Source organism: Lithobates pipiens, unplaced genomic scaffold (assembly GCF_037356315.1).
Source record: "Lithobates pipiens isolate NorthernLeopardFrog02 unplaced genomic scaffold, aLitPip1_a1.2 Scaffold_22, whole genome shotgun sequence".
Taxonomy (NCBI): Eukaryota; Metazoa; Chordata; class Amphibia; order Anura; family Ranidae; genus Lithobates; species Lithobates pipiens.
In genome coordinates, this window is record NW_027507784.1 from 182,016,379 (window position 1) to 182,039,622 (window position 23,244).

Consider the following 23,244-nt stretch of genomic DNA (forward strand, 5'->3'; position numbering starts at 1 on the left):
GTAATGGGCAATTACTAATTACTACCGGGACCCACAAAAATTTTGCTCTATCTGGCTTTTCTTGTCTATCACATTTGATAGATATCTGTTGTGTTGTGTGGGATACAGGGCTGTATGGGGTAAGGCAGCCCCTGTTTTCGCTGTTATATGATGTCCCAAAAGGGGAAAATTAGATTAGAGTGAAGTAAATTTACCTTGTTATGTTCAGGTATCGTGGAAAGGGTGAGAACTGTTATATGCATGTTCATATAAGTTTGCTAAGGTTTTCTTTGAAGAGAGATGGTATAGTATATGATGAATAATATGACTTCTCACCTTTGCTAGTATGTTGGTTATGGAGCTCTGGAATAATAGGTGCTTGATTCTGCTTGAAAAGTGCATAATTTGTTTGGACATGTTTAACATGTGTTTTGGTAACTCTTTTTCTCATGTTTGCTGTAGCAAGAGACTTTTTGAGGTGGAGAATGAATGTTTAAGAAGGGCGCTTTCAATGGTTCCCCTATAGAATGTAGTAAGGATGGGTGGAGGGACAGTGTCTTCCTTACGTCGGCTGGAGAAAAGCAGAGCGCCCAGTCGTTTTGGGATATGAGTAGTTTTTGTGAAGGTGTTTGGTTGTGCATCTCCAAAAAGTGCATAAAAATGGTTGAATGCATCCTTGAGAAAAATATCATTATCATTGGCCTGTGGCAGGGGCTTGTAGTTAGTGATGGTCTGAATGGCTTGCCACAGGGCTTGTGTGTCTTTGCTGTTGCTAAAGCATTTATACATTTTTTTAGCATGTTGTTGTTTTGCCTTCTTGATGCCAGACAGATTGGCTCTTGCTGTTTTGAGAGCTGTTTTATCTCCTGATCTGACTACCTCCTCTCTGGTCTTTAGCAGCCAACGAACCTCTGCTGTCATACATGGCTTCTGGTTGGCACGTGTGGTAATCTTGGTGACTGTCACATCATCTATGCACTTTTTGATGTAATCAGTCACTGCTTCAGTGTACTCTTGTAAGTCTATATGATTGGCTAAGTGGCTGCCTTTTTAAACATGTTCCAATCTGTAGGCTAAAGGCAGTCCTGCAGTACTGGGGTAGCATTGTCTGGCCATATTGTGATTTCTTTTTGAACCGGCTTTGCAAATGTAAGCAACGGTTTGTGTGCTGGAATTGGCATAACAGCGTTCATAACATGAACTTTAATAGCATCCCAATCTTGGTCCCTAGGGTTCAATATTGAGTTGGTACATCCATGCCTGACCTCACAAATGAGCTGCTAGAAGAATGTTCAAACATTCCCATAGATGCACTCCCAAACCTAATGGCCAGACTTCCCAGAAGAGTTGAAGCTACAAATGGAGGGGCGGGGGGCGGCAACTGGATATTGAACCATATGGATGAAGACTGGGATGCCATTAAAGTTAATGTGCATTTAAAGGCAGTTGTGCCAATACTTTTGACAGTGTATGTGTGTATATATATATATATATATATATATATATATATATATATATATATATATATATATATATATATATATATATATATACATACCGCCTTTTTCCAGAGCAGGCTGTATTTCACCTGAAGTTACCTGTGGGTTTTTCTTTGTAACCTGTACAGTTCCTGTGGTAGTTCAGGCTGAAATCTTTCTTGATCTACCTTACCTTGGCTTGGTATCAAGAGATCCCCAAATTTTCCACTTCTTTTTAGGTGATTAAACACTGGCATATTCATGGCTTTGGATATATTTTTATATCCTTTTCCATCTTTGTAAAGTTTCATTACCATGTTATGCAGGTCTTTTAACTGTCCTTTTCTATCTCCTCATGGCTCACTGTCTAGCCTACTTAGTGCATGCATGTGAGACCTAACCAACTCATTGACTATTTATACACACACTAATTTTGATTTAACCACTTGCTTACTGGGCACTTAAACCCCCCTCAGTCCCAGACCAATTTTCAGCTTTCAGCGCTGATGCACTTTGAATGACAATTGCGCGGGCATACAACACTGTACCCAAATGAAATTTTTATCATTTTTTTCCCACAAATAGAGCTTTCTTTTGGTGGTATTTAGTTACAGCTCGGAGTTTTATTTTTTGCTAAACAAACAAAAAAAGATGCAAAAAAAAAAAAAAAAAATCATGTTTTAATAGTTTGTTATAAAATTTTGCAAACGGGTCATTTTTCTCCTTCATTGAAGTGCGCTGATTAGGCGGCACTGATAGGCTGCATTGGTGGGCACTGATGGGCTGCATTGGTGGGCACTGATGGGCTGCATTGGTGGGCACTGATGGGCTGCATTGGTGGGCACTGATGGGCTGCATTGGTGGGCACTGATGGGCTGCATTGGTGGGCACTGATGGGCTGCATTGGTGGGCACTGATAGGCTGCACTGGTGGGCACTGATAGGCATAGTTAAGGCGGCACTAATAGGCACAGATAAGGCGGCACCGATGGGCACAGATAAGGCGGCACTGATGGGCAAAGATGGGCACAGATAAGATGGCACGGATGGGTGGCACGGATAAGTGGCACAGATGGGTGGCACGGATGGGCACTGATAGATGGGACTGATGGGCACTGATAGGTGGCACTGATAGGTGGCTCTGATAGGTGGCACTGCTGGGCACTGATGGGCGGCACTGCTGGGCACTGATGGGCGGCACTACTGGGCACTGATGGGCGGCACTGGGGTGCAGCACCTTTGAGGCAGATTTTGGGTGGCACTGTGGGTGGCACTGCTGGGTGGCACTGTGGGTGGCACTGTGGGCACTGCTGGGTGGCACTGTGGGCACTGCTGGGTGGCACTGTGGGCACTGCTGGGTGGCACTGACAGGGGGGCACTTACTTTTATTTCAGGATGGCACTGCGGGTGGCAGGTGGGCACTGGCAGGGGGCAGGTGTCCGTTTAAATTGCTGGCCGTGATCGGGACTGATGTCCCGAACACGGCCGCCGGCGATCGGCTTTTTTTTTTTCTCCTCGCGCTGTCAGCGCGAGGAGGAATACTAGCCGATTACCGGCTCCGTTTTATCACATGATCAGCTGTCATTGGCTGACAGCTGATCACGTGATAAGGGGTCGGGATCGACCCCTTACACGGATCGGTGATCTGGCGAGTCTCACGTACTCGCCGATCACAGAGCGCGCCGCGCGCGCCCCTCAGGGGGCGCGCAGGCCGCTCGTAACCGGGACTACGTCAATAGACGTAGTCCCGGAAATGTGGGTCCGCGCTATTGCCGTCATTTTGCAATAGCGCGGTACCCAAGTGGTTAAAAAGCCACAAATGTGGGAAGGTCCAGGGTATGTAAAATTTTATCAGGACAATTTAGGTTATTTCTGTTATGACTTCAAAAGTGTCCAAAAACGATGTGATTATAAATGGCTTCATGTGATTGCTATCCTTAAATAAACTCTGTGAGGTTATATTGACCCCTTAGAATTACAAGGTGTCATGCACAATAACATACCAGGAAATAAAATATCAATCATCATAATAATAATAATAATAATAATAAATGAAAAAATTGCTAAATGCATACATATGTGATAACAAGCATGTATAAATAAGACATGTAAGAAAAAGTGCAAGTGCATAAACCATACAAGTGTCTCTATATTGTTAGCAGCAGTTCTTTGTGGCAGGCTGAGTCAAAACCACTACAGGGTTCTCGGCTGTTTCACTGGATCAGTAGTATTCTCAATGCAATGATCTCAGAGGCTCATGAAAAAAGGAAAAAGACTTATAGTGCAATACTGTTTTTCAAAATTTAATAGACAAGTTAAAAACCATTCCCCCGCTGGAGTACTCACATGTATAAGGTGCGTCAGTGCACCGTACTTCATAAGGCTCAATAAAATACTATACTGTACTTTAAACAGTATAGGTATGGTTTGTATCTCCTCTAGGCAGGTTTACTGTCTCTTGCTCCATCCTGGCCACTCCTGTATCAGTTGTATGTAATCTATCATGTACCTGTGTTCTGGGGCATCTGGATGTCCTAGAAAGTCAAGGTAGCGTGAGATTGGGGTTCTTGCAAGGATAAAAAAATCACAAAAGGGGAGCTCTGTACATCTGCCAACAGTAGGAAAGTGGATATAATTAAAATAATTACAAATGCAAGTTTTATATTTATATGCTTTGTACAATGGAATTCCACAGATCAGGCCTGAACTTCCTCTTCTGGGGTCCCCCACTGGCACTCCTCTTCTCTGACAAGTGCTTGCCATAGAAAGCCATTTCCTATGGCACTCATGTAGGCTCGCTCCCAAGCTGTTTTGCCTGCGTTTTTAGACAGACAGCGGGGCTCTGCCCTATCCCCCACTCCTATGTTACTGACTTTGACAGCAGTGAGAGCCTATGGCTCCTACTGCCTTAACAAAGCATGTGAGACCAGAAAGTGAGGGGACAGAGCCATTTTGAAAGGGCACAGTGCTAGCTCAAATGAGGGCTCAGGTAAGAATAAGGGTGGGAGGGGGGGGGGAGTTACTACTACCTCAACCGGGTTTGTCTAACTTTTTGACCTTTCTGGGCTATATTCGAAGAAGAGAAAATGTCTTGGGCCACACATAAAATACACTAACAGTACGGATAGCTGATGAGCAGAAAAAAGTCAGGCAGACCACAAGTTAACAATCACTGATATAGATGAGTAAAACTATACAGCATAACGCGTAACAAAACTGCATTCATGGGTAAGGTTTGTTTCACCTTCTTTTATAAAGGGGTTAATAAAATATGCGAAAATATATAGAGCGGGTAAAAAGTAATGAACACGTCACTAATTTAAATATTTTATTTTGAGAAAGAAAAAACATACCATGGTACAGAGATAACAAAAACATTGTATTGATCCACCTCAACGGGTCCGACCCCATAAAGCAGCCGTTAACAGGTAATCATAAACTGATTAACGGACCTCGGGGTCGAGAAGCTAGCATCAATTTATTCTTAATAGCAAGGACGATGAGTGCGACCCGCGGGTCAAACAGCTCATAAGAAGAACAAAGAAAGGAAGAAAAGCAGGAAAAAGGGGGAAGGAACCTTCCTCCAGTCTCTCCCTCAATGTCCTGGACTTCTCCATTCGCATAAGGATTAATTCAGCAGCCTTGCATACTCCATTGAGTAAAAGAACTCAAGCCACTAGATGGACCCATTTCTTGAGGTATTGCTCTCTGAGTCCCCTACCTGTGGCCACCAGTTCCTCCATTTTTTTAATAGTGGCTACATTTTTCAACCAGACGGCCACTCCCGGAGGCTCCGTCCGCTTACAAAACGGGATTACGACTTCGCTGCTGTGACCAGGAGAGGTAGGATGGATCTCCTGTAGGCCTTACTCAGGATTTCATGACGGTGTGATAGAAAGAACTCGGGAGTCATGGGCAGTTCCCGATCTGAAAACTTCTGAATAATGCGGTGGACCTCTGTCCAAGGGTCAGGACCCGACATACCCAGAAAATGTGTAGCAGGGAGCCTGGTTCCTCCACACACCTTCAGCATAAGTCTGAACTCTGAGGAAACATCCGGTGTATTCTGAATGGAGTGTAGTACCACTGAGTCAATACCTTGAACCCTGCCTCCTGATGGCTAGCACAAACGGAAGTCTTACATTTGAAGAGAAAATGTCTCTCCACTTGCCTCTGTTAGCTGGAGTCCCAGATCTCGCTCCCACTTTGCGATTTAGAGAGGTCTGGACCCCTTGGGGGGTGCGATGGGTAGTTGGTATGCTAACGACACCGCATGACGCACTGGCTCTTGTTCCGAGCATAATAGCTCAAAGGGCTTCAGGGTCCTCCCAAGGGACACCTGGAGGGGATGAGGTAGCGGGGGCTGTGATCCTATAAAGTGGACTAGCTGGAGCTTTTGCCAAAAGGAAAGGTTCCCTAAAAGAGGATCTGCCATGCTGTTTTCCCTGGACATCCACTTTCCATTGTTGATGAAGTGGCAGGGCAGAGATCTTTCGATTTCTTTCAGGTCTTGGAATCTGGGATCGCTAAGTCCCGGATTTCCGATTACAGGGGTAAGTGGTGAGAGGATGGGTGTGATTGAGTGATCACGTAATGCTTTTTGGGCGATCCGCCATGTCTCACCCACCGTAGGATGGTTTATGACCCGGTTTGGTAAATTCTTCTGACACCAAGCCAACCCCTCCAACTCTGTCCCCGTCAGGAGCTGCTCCACTTGGACCCATTGTTTTAGCATCCCGTGGCGACACCAGTCTGATTCGCGTCATATGACAGGCCATGTGGTAAAGATTCACATCTGAAAGAGACATTCCGCCCAGCAGCTTTGGGAGTCTTAAAATCGATTGGGCCAACCGTGGGGCTTTCTAGGCCCAGATGAACTTGACGAGCGCTCGATACGCCGCTCTAAGGCACTCGGGATCATAACTGGGAGGGCCTGCAAGTGATATAGTAGCTTGGTCATAATGTTCATTTTTAATATGCTGCATCTTCCAAACCAGGAGAGCATACCCTTCTGCCAAGTCAGAAGGTCTTTTTTGATGTCAGTCAATAGGGGTGGGGAAAGTTGAAAGGAAAGCCTTGAACCTTGAATTCAACGCTCCATACTACTTCAGTTCTGTCATCAAGTTTGGTATAGATACCAGGGGATTGGTTACGAAAAACAATAGGTCATCAGCAAAAGTTGCAATTTTTGGGGACAGAGTGTCTCTTAGGCAAAGACCCGATATGTTGTGGTTGTGTCTCACCGTACAGAGGTAGGGTCCCAAGGTCAAGATAAATATCAAGGAAGATGGGGGTCAGACCTGCCTCATCCCATTAGCTATTCCAAGGGGAGAGGAGAGGTGACCATTCGCTTTTACTTGAGCTGAGGGTCGGAAGTAGATGGCATGTATCCAGTTCATCATCCGCTGGCCTAGTCCTATATGACGGAGGGTCAAACAGAAAAGGCCAGTGCCCCCCATTAAAATGCCTTTTTGGCGTCGGTCAAGAGGAGCACCATCGGGGTCCCCCGTGTTTTAGCTGCAGGGAGAAGGTTAATCGCCTTTGTGGTGGTATCCCTTGCCTCCCTCGAGGGTACAAAACCCACCTATTCCGAATGACTAAGCATTGGGATCAACGCCGTTAAAGTGGGAGGACCTTAACCACTTCAGCCCCGGACCATTTTTGCGATTCGGCACTGCGTCGCTTTATCTGACAATTGCACGATCATGCGACGTGGCTCCCAAACAAAATTGACGTCCTTTTTTTTCCCACAAATAGAGCTTTCTTTTGGGGGTATTTGATCGCCCCTGCGGTTTTAATTTATTGCACTATAAACAAAAATAGAGCGACAATTTTGGGAAAAAAAACAAATTTTTTACTTGTTATAATATCCCCCAAAAATATATAAAAAATTTTTTTTCCCACAGTTTAGGCTGATACGTATTCTTCTACATATTTTTGGTAAAAAAAATCGCAATGAGCGATTATTGATTGGTTTGCGCAAAAGTTATAGCATTTACAAAATAGGGGATAGTTTTATGGCATTTTTATTAATTTTTTTTTACTAGTAATGGTGGCGATCAGCGATTTTTTTTTTTTTATTGCGACATTATGGCGGACACATCGGACATTTTTGAGACGTTTTTGGGACCATTGTCATTTATACAGCAATCACTATACAAATACAGTGATTCCTGTGTAAATGACACTGGCAGTGAAGGGGTTAACCAGTGGGTGGCAGTGTAGGGGTTAAGTGTTCCTAGGGGTATGTTACTAACTGTTGGGGGCTGGGCTTTCTTTTAGTGAACACTGATCTCTGCTCCAATCACATGGAGCAGAGATCAGCGTCACTTGATGCTAGACAGAACGGGGAGATGCTGTTTACAACGGCATCTCCCAATTCAGCCGCCCCGTGAGACGATCGCGGGACCCGCGACTGGACTCACGGGGGTCTCGACCAGCACGTGAGCGCGCTGCCGGCAGCGCGCTCATGATGGCAGGGCGGCATTTAAGATTGGACGTACCTGTATGCCAATATGCCTGCCCGTGCCATTCTGCCGACGTACATCGGCGTGCGCTGGTCGGGAAGTGGTTAATGAAGATCTTTAGGTCCACATTGAGGAGGGATATTGATCTATAGTTTTGGTAGTGAAGAGTATCTTTACCCTCCTTGGGGATCAGCATAATAAAGGCCCGTAGGGTATCCTCGGGGGGTGGCACTCCCTCCCTGGCATTGTTATATGCTGCTAGAAAATGTGGTAGCATTGTGGTAGCAGAAGATCACCGTAATATCACTTGTAATATGGAAGCGAGTATCCCCCGGGGCCTTGCCATTTGGCATTCGGGCTATGGCTAGAGTCACCTCGTCCCCAGAAAGAGGTGCCTCCAATGCCGTCAGTGCCTCGTCAGACAACCTAGGCAGGCCTGATTTTTGAAAATAGTCCCGTATGGCCTCTCGCTCTAGGGACTTCTCCCGCTCCGAGGATTGATGCAGCAAGTTGTACAGTGAGGTATAATACTTGCGAAACCGGTCTGCGATCTCATCCGTGGTATTCACCTTGGAGTTACCATCCCCCCTTAGTTCAGGAGTAAGGGCTTGCGCACTTTGTGCTCTCGGAGCCCTCGCTAGTGGTTTACCACATTTGTTGCTGTGTTCGTAGAAGGTATGTTTACATTTTTGCGATAACTGTCATGGCCTTGACTAAGGCCAGGGATCTCAGTGGATTTCTTAGGATGGTGAGGTCCACCAGCGCCCAGGTGGCTAGGGATTGTTTTTGAGTGGCTTCCAGGGCCCTGATTTTGTCTAAAAGGTCTCCAAAGCACCTATCGACACTTCCTCTCTGGTCATCTAAGCCATGTACCTCTGTGCGAATCTCATGGAGGTCTCGGTGATGCTGTTCTTCCACTCTCAACACCAGTGCCTTCATGTCCGATTTGGACGTGAGTCATCCCCCGATGGCTGTATGGAGAGTCCAGCGCCGGACGGGTTGCTGGGGGGAGTCTAGGAGGGCCGGAATCCCCCATCAGGGGTTGCTAACCCAGGTTGTTTGAGGATGACATTACTGCGGAGGGCGAGGACAATGGTCCTGCTGCACCACGTGTTGCTTTGGGGCGGGCCTCAGGAACTGTTCTGGGTATTTCTTTAAGAAAACGGTCAATCTGGGTAGTTGTAGCCACCTTAGAAGATCCCCTGTACTTACCTCTCCTATCTCATGGCCGGAGATAAAAGGGCTGGAAAAGGGCATAACAGCCTTGATCAGAGTGTCTGGAGTCAGGAGCTCATGCAACAAGTGACTTCACTTTGCCATATCCAAGCCAAACACCCTCCTCCAACACAAATAGTTAAAATTAAGACAAAGAAAGTCTTAATGAGACACCAGTGTCCACCACATTCAGCCACACACAACTCTCATCTATCCCACGCATATGAATCTGCTCACAGTGTTCTTTATGGTTCAAACTTATTTTTAACCAGAAAAAGTTGTATATATGTATAAACTCTCTGTTTCCACCAGATGAGAAAAAGTTATTCAGCATGTATATACACAACTTCAAAGTTTATTAACTCCATTTGAGAAGAAAGTGCATGTGCTTATGATTTAACTGATTTTCATTTAGGCATTAGACTAGCCAAAGGCAGCTGAAAAAAGAAGGGAGAGGAGGACAGGGCCAGAGACAGAAAAAGTTCATTCATTGAGGGCTTTCCAAAGATACTGTGCACTTGTGCTTATCATGCATATAGATCTTGAATCTCAAGCTGGTAAATGTAAAAAATAGTATTTTTATGACAGCTTACCTGTAAAATCCTTTTCTTTTGAGGTACATCACGGGACACAGACTCAGTAATTACTGATGGGTTATAGGGTATCACTAGGTGATTGGACACTGGCACACCGTAGACAGGAAGTTCAATCCCCCATATAGCCCCTCCCCCTACTGGAGGTACCTCAGTTTTGTAGCAAAGCAATATAAGTGTATTAGAAGAGGGGAGGGACCTCTGTGTCCTGTGATGTACCTCAAAAGAAAATGATTTTACAGGTAAACTGTTATAAAAATCCTATTTTCTTTCTTGTACATCACGGGACACAGAGACTCAGTAATTGCTGATGGGATGTTCCAGAGCAATGCTATCTGGGGGGAGGGGAACCACACAACATAGGGTGTAATCAGACCTGAGGACCCTGTACCGCTGCCTGCAGCACACTACACCCAAAGGCGATATCCTCATGCCTTCTCACATCCACCTGATAAAATTTGAATGTATGGACTGATGACCAGATTGGGGCTTTGCAGATTTGAGCCATGGAGGCCTGGTGATGCACTGCCCACGAAGCACTAATAGACCTAGTGGAGTTCGGCGGAATCTTTCTTCAAACCATAAGCTTGAACAATTACTTGTCGAATCCATTTAGCAATGGTAGATTTCAACGCTGCCTGTCCTCTTAGGACCCTCTGGCAATATGAACAAAACATCCGTTTTGCGAACCTGAGCAGTCGCTTCCAGATAGGCTTTGACGGCTCTCACTACATCCAAAGAATGTAGTGACTTCTCTTCCATAGAGCAGGGATTTGGAAAAAAAGGAAGGCAGAACAATATCTTGGTTTAGATGAAAACCTGAGACCACTTTCGGTAGAAAACTAGGATGATGGCGAAACACCACTCTATCCTTGTGAATTATCAGATATGGTTCTTTACAAGAGAGCGCTGCTAATTGTTATACTCTTCTGGCAGAAGAAATGGCCACCAGAAAAATAGATTTCCTTGTCAACAGAACGAAGGGAATTTGATGTATCGGTTCAATAGGATGCTTCTGTAAAGCTGACAGAACCAAATTCAAATCCTAGGGGTTCAGAGGTGCCCTAACTGGAGGATTAAGGCGCGTTACCCCTTGTATAAAGCTTCAGACCAAAGAATGCAAAGCAAGTGGACGTTGAAACAGAACCAATAAGGCCGAGACTTGGCCCTTAATGGTACTCAAGGCCAGTTTCATCTCTAACCCATTTTGCAGAAATTCAAGGATTCTGCTTATGACCTATTTTCTGGGGTGCCAACCCCTGGATTCACACCAGAAGACATATGCTTTCCAGACTCTGTGATCATTCTGGAAGCTGGCTTTCTTGCATTAATCAAGGTAGATATCACAGGGCCCAAAAGCCCACGATTCTTCAGAATGTGAGTTTAAATAGCCAAACCGTTAAATTTAGGGTTTGTAAGTTAGGATGGAATACTGGTCCCTGGGATAGCATGTCTGGATGGGACGGTAGGGTCCAAGGAGAGCCTACCACCATCTTTACTATTTCTGCATACCAAGCTCTTCTGGGCCATGCTGGGGCCACCAGAAGCGCCAACTTCTTTTCCTGCCTGAATTCTTGGCAGTAGCAGAATAGGAGGGAATGCATAAATCAGAGAGAACTGGTGCCACGGAGTTGCCAACGCATCTGTCCCACATGCAAAGGATCCCTCGTTCTTGACACAAAGTTGTGGACCTTGTCGTTGAACCTGGGCGCTAAGAGATCTACATCCGGAACTCCCCATCTCTGGCATATGGCCAAGAAGACGGGGTGAAGAGACCATTCCCCTGGAACTAACTGCTGGCGGCTCAAGTAGTCCGCCTGCCCGTTCTCTACCCCCGGAATGAAAACTGACGATATGCATGGCACATTACTTTCTGCCCAGATTAAGATCTGGTTTACTTCTCTCTGAGCTGCACGACTCTTGGTGCCCCCTTGATGATTGATATAAGCCACTGCTGTGGCATTGTCGGACTGGATCCTAACAGGGCAACCCTGCAACCTGAGTGTCCAAACTTTTAAGGCTAGATACGCCGCACGGATCTCCAGAATGTTGATGGGTAAGGCCCTCTCGGTCTTGGACCATCTCCCTTGGACAGTTGACTGTTCCAGGACTGCCCCCCAACCCGAAAAAGACTGGCATCTGTTGTTACCACTGTGCAGGTAACTGGTAAAAGATTTTCCTTTCCCGGGTTTTCGGGTATCAACCACCAGCTGAGGCTCAGACACGTTGTAGGGGACAGATGCATCGAAAAATCTAACGCCTGAACCTTCTTGTTCCAGGCTGATAGGATACTGTTTTGCAGCAGCCTTGAATGAAACTGAGCGTAGCGAACTGCTTCGAATGAAGCCACCATCTTCCCCAACAACCTCATACAAAGACGAATAGAAGGACCCTTCTTTGCCCTGACTACCTGAATCAGTTCTCTTAAAGCACTGATCTTTGCTTGGGGTAGGAATACCCTCTGCTGGGCTGTATCTATGACCAGACCCAAACACTCTAGTCTTCTTACTGTTTTTAAAGAAGACTTCTCTAAGCTGAGGACCCAACCTAGGCATTCCAGGTAGTTAATTGTGGTGACCAAATCTTGGTCCAGGCGGGCTACCGACCAGTCGATCAAGAGCAAGTTGTCTAGGTATGCTATTATTGTTATACCTTGGGCCCTTAAGCTGGCCAGAGGAGAGGCCAAGATCTTTGTAAACACCCGAGGTGCAGTAGCTAGCCCAAAAGGCAGAGCTACAAACTGAAAGTGGCGTTTTTTAGGTGCATGCAGGTATGCATCCTGGCGCCAGAAGTTCTCCTCCTTGCAGGATGGATACTACTGATCGGATCGATTCCATGCGAAGGGACCGTATCTTTAGAAATCTGTTTCAATCTTTGAGATCTAGAATGGGTCTGACATCTCCGTTTGGCTTTGTTACCGTGAAAAGGTTTGAATAAAACCCCATTCCCTACTCTTGCATGGGAACTACATGATAACTTTTTGGGACAATAGTCCCTCCAACGCTAGGAGAGACTTCTTTTTCTCTGGGTACATTTGATCTGAGAAAACGAGGAGAAGGGAATTCTCAGAATTCTAGTTTGTAACCTAGAATTATTGTGGAGACCACCCATTTTGTCCCGAAATTCCTCCTGCCAGAGCCCTGAGAACTTTAGTAGTCTTCCCCCCACTGGAGTGAGCAGGGCGCCCCTTCATAAGCAGGTCTTAGCATTTTGTCTTGACGACCTTCTCCCCCAGGACTTCTTTTGTCCCTGGGGTTGACTCTGAGTTTTAACCTTTGAGCCTGACGGAGGAGGCCGTCGTGACTGTCTGGAGGCTGATGACCCTCGCACTGGAGAAAGCACCCGTTTAAAGGAGGAACGTTTTACTCCTTTTCTTGACTGGTAAAAGGCTGCTTTTCCCACTAGAGATCCTTTGGATGTAATTGTCCAAATCCTCTCCAAACCGTTTTGCACCATGAAAGGGAAATCCCGCCAGGAGTTTCTTACATGGTGATTCGGCTGACCAATTTTTCTACGCATATGTAGGTCAAATGGCACTGCACATCACCCTAAAAACTCCCCAATACCAACAGTGAAGTTTGGAGGTGGGAACATCATGGTGTGGAGCTATTTTTCAGCATACGGTACTGGCAAACTTCATGTGATTAAAGGTAGGGTGATTGGAAAAATGTACCAAGACATTCTTGATAAAAATCTGCCATCTACAAAGATGATGAAGATGAAACGTGGGTGGACATTTCAGCAAGACAATGATCCCAAACACGGAGCCAACGAAACTCTCAATTGGTTTAAGTGAAAGAAAATAAAGCTGCTAGAATGACCCAGCCAATCACCTGACTTGAATCCAATAGATAATCTATGGAAAGAACTAAAGATCCACAGGGTACATAGAAGAAGCCCACGGAACCTTCACAATTTGAAGACTGTGGAAAAATGGGCCAAAATCGCACCCGAGCAACGCATGAGATTAGTTTCACCATACAGTAGGCGCCTTGAAGATCTCATTACCAACAAAGATTTTTTTTACAAAGTATTAAATGCATTTCAGTTAGCGCGTTCAAAACATTTTCCCTGAGTCATTCCATTTTATTACACATAAGCCATGTGGGGGACACAGCAAACATGGAAGAAGATGCTCTGGTCAGATGAGACCAAAATTGTACATTTTAGCCTAAAAGGTAAACGCTATGTGTGATGGAAAATGAACACTACACATCAACCTGAACACACCATCCCCACTGTGAAACATGGTGGTGGCAGCATTATGTTGTGGGGATGCTTTTCTTCTGCAGGGACAGGGAAGCTGGTAAGAGTTCATAGGAAGATGGATGGATCCAAATATAGGGCAATCTTAGAAGAAAACCTGTTTAGAGTCTGCAAAAGACTTCAGGCTAGGGCTGAGGTTAACCTTCCAGCAGGACAACAGCCCTAAACATACAGCCAGAGCTACAATGGAATGGTTTACATCAGGGATAGGCAACCTTTTGAGCAGTGTGCCAAAAAATGTTTTCAAAGAAATTGAGAGTGCTAATCACAAAAAGGATTTATTATAAAGTAAATGCTGTAAACTCCTTGAGTAATAGTGACAAATTAACATCCTACACTCTCTCGCCTCAGATCAGCCCCAATTCATGCACCTTTACACCTCAGATCACTGTCTCCCCTGCAAATCTGTTTCACCACTGTAACCCCCTGCTCATCTGTCCCACCACTGTACCCCCCTGCTCATCTGTCCCACCACTGTACCCCCCTGCTCATCTGTCCCACCACTGTAACCCTCCTGCTCATCTGTCCCACCACTGTAACTCTCCTGCTCATCTGTCCCACCACTGTAACCCCCTGCACATCTGCCCCACCACTGTACTACCCTGCACATCTGCCCCACCAATGTACCCCCTTTCTCATCTGCCCCACCACTGTAACCCCCTTTCTCATCTACCCCGCCACTGTACCTCCTGTACATTTGGCCCACCTCTGTTCCCCCTGCTCTTCTGCCCCACCATTATAACCATATGTTCCACCAATGTACCTCCTTTCTCCTCTGCACATCTGACCCACCTTTGTACCCCCCTGCTCCTCTGCCCCACCGCTATAACCCCCTGCTCCTCTGTCCCACCAATATACTTCCTTTCTCCTCTGCCCTGCCACTGTACCCCCTGTACATCTGCCCCACCTCTGTACCCCCTGCTCTTCTATCCCACCACTAAACCCCCTTCTCTTTTTCCCTTAACACTGTACCTCCTGCACATCTGGCCCACCTCTGTTCCCCCTGCTCTTCTGGCCCACAATTGTAGCCCCCTGCTCATGTGTTCCACCGATGTACCTCCTTTCTCCTCTGCACATCTGCCTCACCTTTGTACCCTCCTGCTCCTCTGCCCCACCTTTGTACCCCCCTGCTCCTCTGCCCCACTTCTATACCCCCCTGCTCCTCTGTCCCACCAATGTACCTCCTTTCTCCTCTGCCCTGCCACTGTACCCCCCTGTACATCTGCCCCACCTCTGTACCCCCCTGTACATCTGCCCCACCTCTGTACCCCTTGCTCTTCTGTCCCACCGCTAAACCCCCTTCTCATCTGCCCCAACATTGAACCCCCCCTTGCTCATCTTTCCCACCACTGTAAACCCCTTCTCATCTGGCCCAACACTGAAACCCCCTCCCTCTGCTCACCTGCCCCACAACTGTACCCCCCTGCTCATTTGCTCCACCACTGTAACCCCCTGTACATCTGCCCCACCACTTTAACCCCCTGCTCATCTGCGCCACCAATGTACCCCCTTTCTCATCTACCAGACCTCTGTACCCCCTCGCTCATCTGTCCCACCACTCTAACCCCTTGTACATCTGCCCCACCAATGTTCCCCCTTTCTCATCTTCCCCACCACTGTACCTCCTGCACATCTGGACCACCTCTGTCCCCCTGCTCTTCTGCCCCACCATTGTAACCCCCTGCTCATTTGTTCCACCGCTGTACCTCCTTTCTTCTCTGTACCCCCTCCTCCTTTGCCCACCTCTGTAACCCCCTGCTCCTCTGTCCCACTTGCTCCTCTGTCCCACCAATGTACCTCTTTTCTTCTCTGCCCTGCCACTGTACCCTCTGTACATCTGCCCCACCTCTGTACCCCCTGCTCTTCTGTCCCACTGCTGAACCCCCTTCTCATCTGGCCCAACACTGAAACCCCCTCCCCCTGCTCATCTGTCCCACCATGGCTCCCCCTGCTCATCTGTCCCATCACTGTACCCCCCTACTTTTCTGTCCCACCACTGAACCCCCTTCTCATCCCTCCCACCACTGTATCTTCTGCACATCTGCCCCACCACTATACCCCCTTGCTCTTCTGTCCCACCACTGTTACCCACCTGCTCATCTGCACAATCAATTTACCCCTTTTCTCATCTGCCCCACCACTGTACCTCCCTGCACATCTGCTCCACCGCCGTATCCCCATGCTATACTTTCTCACTACTGAATCACCTTCTCATCTGTCCTAACATTAAACCCATCGGCTCATCTGCCCCACCACTGTAACCCGCTTTTTCATCTGCCCCATCAATGTACCTCCTGCCCATCTGTCTCACCTCTGTACCCATCTGTCTCACCTCTGTACCCCCCTGCTCTTCTGCCCCACCTCTGTAACCCCCTGCTCATCTGTCCCACCAATACACCTCCTTTCACATCTACTCTACTAATACACCTCTTTTCACATCTGCCCCACTGCTCTACCCCCCTGCTTTTCTGTCCCACCACTGACCCCCTTCTCATCTGCCCCAACACTGAACCCCCCTGCTCATCTGTCCCATCACTGTAACCCCCTTTTCACTGGCTCAACATTGAACCCCCCTGCTCATCTACCCCATCACTGTACCCCCCTGCTCTTCTGTCCCACTGCTGAACCCATTTCTCATCTCTTCCACCACTGTACCTGCCTGTACATCTGCCCCACCACTGTATTCTTCTGCTCCACCACTGTACCCTCTTCTCATCTATGGTGAAAGGAAGCAGAGGCGACACATCTACCTCTCCTGGCACACTCATCCTGCTGAGCCACCTCTCACATCCAGCCCATTTGCTTGTATGTGATGTCACAGCATCTGGAATGGATGTGCAATGATGAGCTCGGGTCGGGGTATTTTCTGAAAGCATTGGGCCTGTGTGCAAGATCATAATTTGGGCCCCCACAGCTGAGAAAAGTGCAGCGCTCTGTGCTGCAGCAAGAGTTGGGTGTGATTTTTCATTACGCTCAATACTGGCTCTGGCTTAAAGGGACATAGAGTGCAGGGGTTCGGTAGTAAGTGATGCAAAGGTTCAGGAATAATTTCAACAAAGTTCCCAGAAGCTCCACAGTAATTCCACAAACTGTCAACTGATTGTGGTTGTCCCAGTCGCAGTGAAAACCCTTCTTTCTGAGATTGATAGTGGCAACTGAGCGAGTCCCCATCACAAAAGCTGACGATCTCAGCTACAGAAAAGTCAGAGAACCAAACAATGTTTCCCATCTTTTACAATGTGTGGGGGCACAGTGCCTCCCCCTCAGTGCAAGTTCGGCGTGGGGAATTCTGAAATTGGAATGCATTAGTGTCTCACTGACACTTCCCTGCGTTGCTCTGCTGATGGGGGAAGGAGTTGAGTGCCGGCAAAAGAGGCTTTGCGTGCCGCGGGTGGCCTACCCCTGGTTTATATCAAAGGATATTCATGTGTTAGGATGGCCCAGTCAAAGTCCAGACCTAAAGCTAATTGTGAATCTGTGGCAAGAGTTGAAAATTGCTGTTCAGACATTCTCCATCCAATTGAGCTATTTTGCAACGAAGAATGGGCAAACTGCATTAACTTTTGTACCGCCACCCCTCCCTTTAGAATGTAAGCTCTACAAGCAGGGCCCTCCTGTCACTTTTGTATTGTACTGTAATTGTGTTGTCCCCCCTTATACATCGTAAAGCGCTGTGTAAACTGTTGGCGCTATATAAATCATATATAATAATAATAATAATGCTCTAGATGTACAAAGTTGGTAGACCCAAAAAGACCTGCAGCTCTAATTGATTCTACAAAGTATTGACTCTGGGGCTGAATACAAATGCACGCCACGCTTTTAAAATATTTATTTGTAAAAAAAATTGAAAACCATTTATCATTTTCCTTCGACTTTACAATCCATGTGCCACTTTGTGTTGGTCCATCACATAAAATTCTAATAAAATACATTTACATTTTTGGTTGGAACATGACAAAATGTGGAAAATTTCAAGGGGTGTGAATACTTTTTCAAGGCACTGTATTTTACCCGCTGTATATTTGTATATACAACAATTGGGTAGTTATATTATTATGATGCTGCCTCTGTTACTTGTTTTATAAAACTGAATTCATATATTTAATTTGTCTTTCACAGTATACCGATTTTATTATTTATCACCATTTTACAGGTTTTTCATCAAGTAATATAAAGATCAATTCTTCTGGATTGCTTCACGTTTTGCAACTTCAGGGTTTCAGCAAGGTATACACTATATGTTTGAGCAATCATTAATATTTGTATTATATTTGGTATTTATATTGTAATTTTGCCTCACCACAGATCTATCAAGCATTTGACATCCTGATTGAGAAGAGCTGTAAGGAGTCCAAAGGCAAGTAAAATGTTTGTTTACTTCTGTTTACCAGATTGTCTAGTACTGTTCCTTGTACCTGAATAAGACGCAAAAAAATTATTTTTACATGTGCATTTGCAAGTTAAAGTGGTTCTGAAGCTTTAAGGGTTTTACTGTGTCCAGGAGCCCACCCTTATACTTACCTGAGCCCTTTCTCAATCCAACACGTGCCCGAAAGCAGAAGCTCTCTCTGCCCCTTTTCGCCTCATGGAGCAGGTTGGAAGCAGTGGGAGCCATTAGCTCCTGATGCTGTCAATCAAATCCCATGACAATGGAGCTGGTGCGGGACTAGAGTTGGAAAGGTCTGGGGAAAATTTGGGAAAAAATGCTTGTTTTCCATTGTTTTTTATTTTTTCAAATCCGTGTTTTGTATGTTTTTGTTTTTTTTCTTGAAAAGTTGAACAAAGGATGTGTGGAATATGTTCTTTTACAATGATAAATAATATATCTGATATTAGTATTCAAACTATATAACACCAAGAGCTTAATGACAGATTTCTGAGACTGTCATTAAATTATTTAAAGTTCTCACAGCTGAAGATGAGAAAATCCTGGAACACAATTCAGGTAGCACTGTACTTCTTAATGCACTTCTCAAACAAGAAATATGCATTCCAGCCACTAGGGGGCACTGCAGGAGGATGACATTTATTTAGTTTGCTTGTGGGCTCCATCACTTCCTATTGTTAGGTGATTGATGGCATACAGTAGATAAATTTGTCTGACAAATTAGTTTATCTTTTTTAAACTTTAATGTTATACAGTAGGGATGAGCTCAGGCGTGTTCGCATGGACCACGTGCAGAGCCCGCCAGGAAGTCTGCGCATCGCTAATCACAGACAGTGAGACATTGCCCTGATATGCGGCTGCAGAGATTGGGCAATGTCTCACTGCCTGCACTGTGCTGACTTCCTGGCGGGCTCTGCACGTGGTCCATGCGAACACGCCTGAGCTCATCCCTATTATCCACCATCATAGCATAATGTTTACCTATTGTGTGATCAGTGATTTTTTTTTTCTTTTTTCCCTCTCCGTAAAGTTGTAAGACCAACATCTAGAGTTTGGTAACATGTCCGCAGTTCAATTTTTTTCTGAGAGCAAAGCTGCAAATATTGTGAGAAAAAATATTATTTTCTAATTGCTACAGGGGTGGCAAAGCACCTCCTGGCATGCCAGAGGTGCCCTAAAGACATTAAAAAATTTTAAATTTTTTTTGGTTGTTTTTGCTTCATATTTATTCATTGGTCTGCAGCCAGGGAAATCCAATGGAAACAAAAATGGCAGCACATCCAGAAGTAAAATCAAAAGAATTTTTTGAAAGCCTATAAAATCAAGTGAAAATGACAAACATCAATCCAAAAATGGTGCTCAGTGGACGCGTTTCACACATACGTGCTTACTCATCTGAGTGCTGAGAAAGCACATCTGTGTGAAACGCGTCCGCATAGCACCCTTTTTGGGATTGATGCTTGTCATGTTTGCTTTATTTTATGGACTTTCAATAATTTCTTTTGATTTTACTTCTGAATGTGCCGCTGTTCTTTGTTTCCATCTAAAAAGTGTTCCCAGACTGAGAAATAAGTTAATAAATAGAATCAGTGCTGCGCTGCTCAATCCCAAAGTATCAATGTGAAACAAACAAGCGCCAGCCAGAGCGTCTAGAACACAAATATAATGAAAATAATGAATAAACCAAAAACAAGTACTCAAATCCTATTATTGAATCGATAAATAATAAATGTGTCTTGTGGTATGCTAGCGACAAACTCATTAAAAAGTAAAAGCCAGGCTGACAATCTAACAGAAATTTAAATCTAAAAAGATGATGCCAACTCCAATATAGAAGATGGTAATATATCAAGTGTTCAATTATGCAAACAACAAAAACAGTAAATATGAATAGGGAACACAAATAATTCAACACCTGACTGGGTAATACAAATAATGAGAGTCCATGACGCAAGGCCAATCTGGTATGTACTTTTTCAGTATACTACCCTTTTACTGTTAGGCGAGAGTGCTACCCACTACACCACTGTGCCACCCATGTGATTTGGTCTACACTATTTAAGCTGTTTTGTGTCACTTATTCGCCATGATTAAGGCCTGATGGCAAAAACGCGGTGGCTTTTTTGACTGTTATTCACCTGCAATAACAAAACGATGTTTTAGCTGACTTCCATGGCACCAGCCTTTCTTCCTTTTTTGCATGGATAATGAAAGTGCGAGTAGCTTTTCCCTCCAGAGTTCTCATTCCAAAAACACTTTCTGCTGCTTCTGAATCATCACAAAGTATTTCTTCACCAGCAGCATGTTCAGGTAAGGAAGTATTACAAACCACTGCCTCCCAAAAATACACAATCCCTTCATTTATAGAGAAAATTACACCTGAAAATCAGAACATTGATCAAGCTCTTTATAGATCTATAAATTCTTCCGGATCAGCATTGTCAATAACTGAAAATGCATTTTGTCAGGATCAGGAAGCTTTTACATTATTATGAGGGAAAGGGAGGTGGTTACCTGTTCTCACGTATAGTTAAAAAGGTTCTTAACATATACAGTCCTCGTTAATTCCATTTGAAATACAAAATTTAGACAGCAAGTTAAGTATAAATATGTAAAATTACACACTGATTTTTTTTTTTTTTTTTTTCATTTTTCTGAAAATGTCAAATTTTTCCAGGAAAAAACATTTTTTTTCTCCTCCATGGCTTTAAAATTTCCACAAATTTTACATCTCTAGGCGGGACCAAGCCTGCTGTTTGTGTCTATAGACAGAGGCAGCTGGGCTTGGGACCAAGCCCACACGAGTGTCTCCATAGGAAGGGGCTTCCTGTGGAGAAACTCACAGAAGAGGAGGAACCAAGAGCAGTAGCTGTGGGCTCTAGAAGAGGATCGGGGCTGCTCTGTGCAAAACCATTGCACAGAGCAGGTGAGTAATAACATGTTTATTATTTTTTTTTAAATCACTTTAAATGTATTTGCTTTATTTATTTTTGTTTTTAATCCCACATTTAATTTTGCATGATTGCTTCCAATGGCTGTGCTGTAGTTTTGCAGGCAAGGCTTTCGAGGAGGAATCTATATTTACCTGTGAAATACAGTTTGGTAGGTTTCTAATTAACCTGCAAATTGTAGATGGTTAGCAAGCATTTTCCAACTTGCAACTCCTGCTGTATCTAAAATAAGTGTTGGGTAGCCTTCGATTTTTTTTTTCCTGTGTTAACAATTATGTAAAAAAAGAGACCACTGTGCCAGTGGAGATATAGGTTTCAAGGTATAGGGGTATATAAGAATTTTTAGACCTTTGAGAGTGGGGGCAAGTATGTTTCAGAATTCTGGCCCAAGTCCCATTGATTCCTTTAAAACATTATTAAAAATGTGGATGACGTTTTGGCCACTAAAGCTTTTTATTTCGTTTACAGTAACAACATATAATACTCACCGTTCATTACTGATGTAGTGGTTTTAGAGATGCTTGAAACCACTCCAAATATTCGAAAATTAATTTGATTTTAATATTCATACAGCCTTAGCAGGGCAGGGACAAGGGATGGGTAGGAGGGGTGGCTGCCCTGGCCACTGTGGTATCATGTTAGGTTTGGGGGGCACCACAAGGAAATTAGGGGGAGGGGATTTGGGGGTGGAGCTAAGTATTGTTCTAGGAGGGAACATTTGGGGGGGTGTGGGGATTTTGGGGGCTTTGTGTTGAGATGGGATATGGATGTAGAGGATTTGTACTAGTAGGGATGATTTGGGGGCATTTGTACTAAGAGGGGAAATTTGGGGGGAAATCTGGGGGGGGGGTTTGTGCTAGGATGAGAGATTTGGAATGGGGGGAGGATTCGCGCTCGGAGAAGAAATTTTGGGGGTAGAGGATTTAATTTGTGTTCTGGGAGCTTATGTTGAAAGGTGGGATTTGAGCTAAGCAATTTGGCTTGCTCGCCCTGGGCTCCAGATGACCTTGTCCTGGCACATTTATAAGAGACCATCAGTACATAATGACGCGTCATTAGGTCATCAGAGTGTTCAAAGTTTGTATACACTACTGTTCTTCCACTCAAATAGAAATTGTTATGCTGTTTCTACTGAAATGGGACAATTTCAGTTGCTGTACAGGGGCAATACTTTATCACTGGAGAAAAATGTGTTTGAAGTGTGGAAAAATTACGGACATGATAGGATAAAGGCCAGTGACCTTGAATCCTATTTTCCACAGTGGATTATTTATGTAGCTTTCTTACAACAACTGAAACTACTTATTGTGAAAATGTTCAGAGAGATGCAGGATTTATAAGCAGTGGCACAGTGCTTAGCATATTTGTTTGCATTGCACTGTACATTCATGTACACCTGTGTTTTGGCCCTGACATATCAGTCAGGTACATTACAACTATTACAGTGCTACCCTGCTTGGATCTGATTTGTTTCATCCCACTTTGCAGAGACCTGCTTTCACTTTGATTCTGTTTCTCTGGATTAGGGTTAACCATTCACTGTGATTTAATGTTTAATGGAAATAAGTGAAAAATTGGTGTTGCGCTCCCAAATTTACAAGGAAGCAAAAAAACTACTAAGTACGAAACTTATATCCCACAAACGGATATCATTAATATAATAGTGTGAATAAAAAGCTAAAAACCAAAAAAATAGATCAAAGTGCACACGTGCATAACATACCTAAGCACTTTGATCTATTTTTTGGGGTTTTTAGCTTTTTATTCACACTATTATATTAATGATATCCGTTTGTGAGATATAAGTTTCGTACTTAGTAGTTTTTTTGCTTCCTTGTAAATTTGGGAGCGCAACACCAATTTTTCACTTATTTTGCATTTATATGAGAGCTAACTCATAAAGTGT

The 23,244-nt window shown here is 44.7% G+C and overlaps 1 protein-coding gene across 2 annotated transcripts in view; it reads left to right on the plus strand.

Annotated features, from left to right (window-relative positions):
- The window catches only part of PGAP1 (post-GPI attachment to proteins inositol deacylase 1), a 484,659-nt gene that overhangs the window by 327,123 nt on the left and 134,292 nt on the right, over positions 1–23,244 (plus strand). For both annotated transcript variants that reach the window (XM_077448710.1, XM_077448711.1), the window contains exons 15-16: positions 18,154–18,227; positions 18,306–18,357. In XM_077448710.1, coding sequence (XP_077304836.1) covers positions 18,154–18,227; positions 18,306–18,357 — 126 coding nt within the window. The remainder of the gene's footprint in view (positions 1–18,153; positions 18,228–18,305; positions 18,358–23,244) is intronic.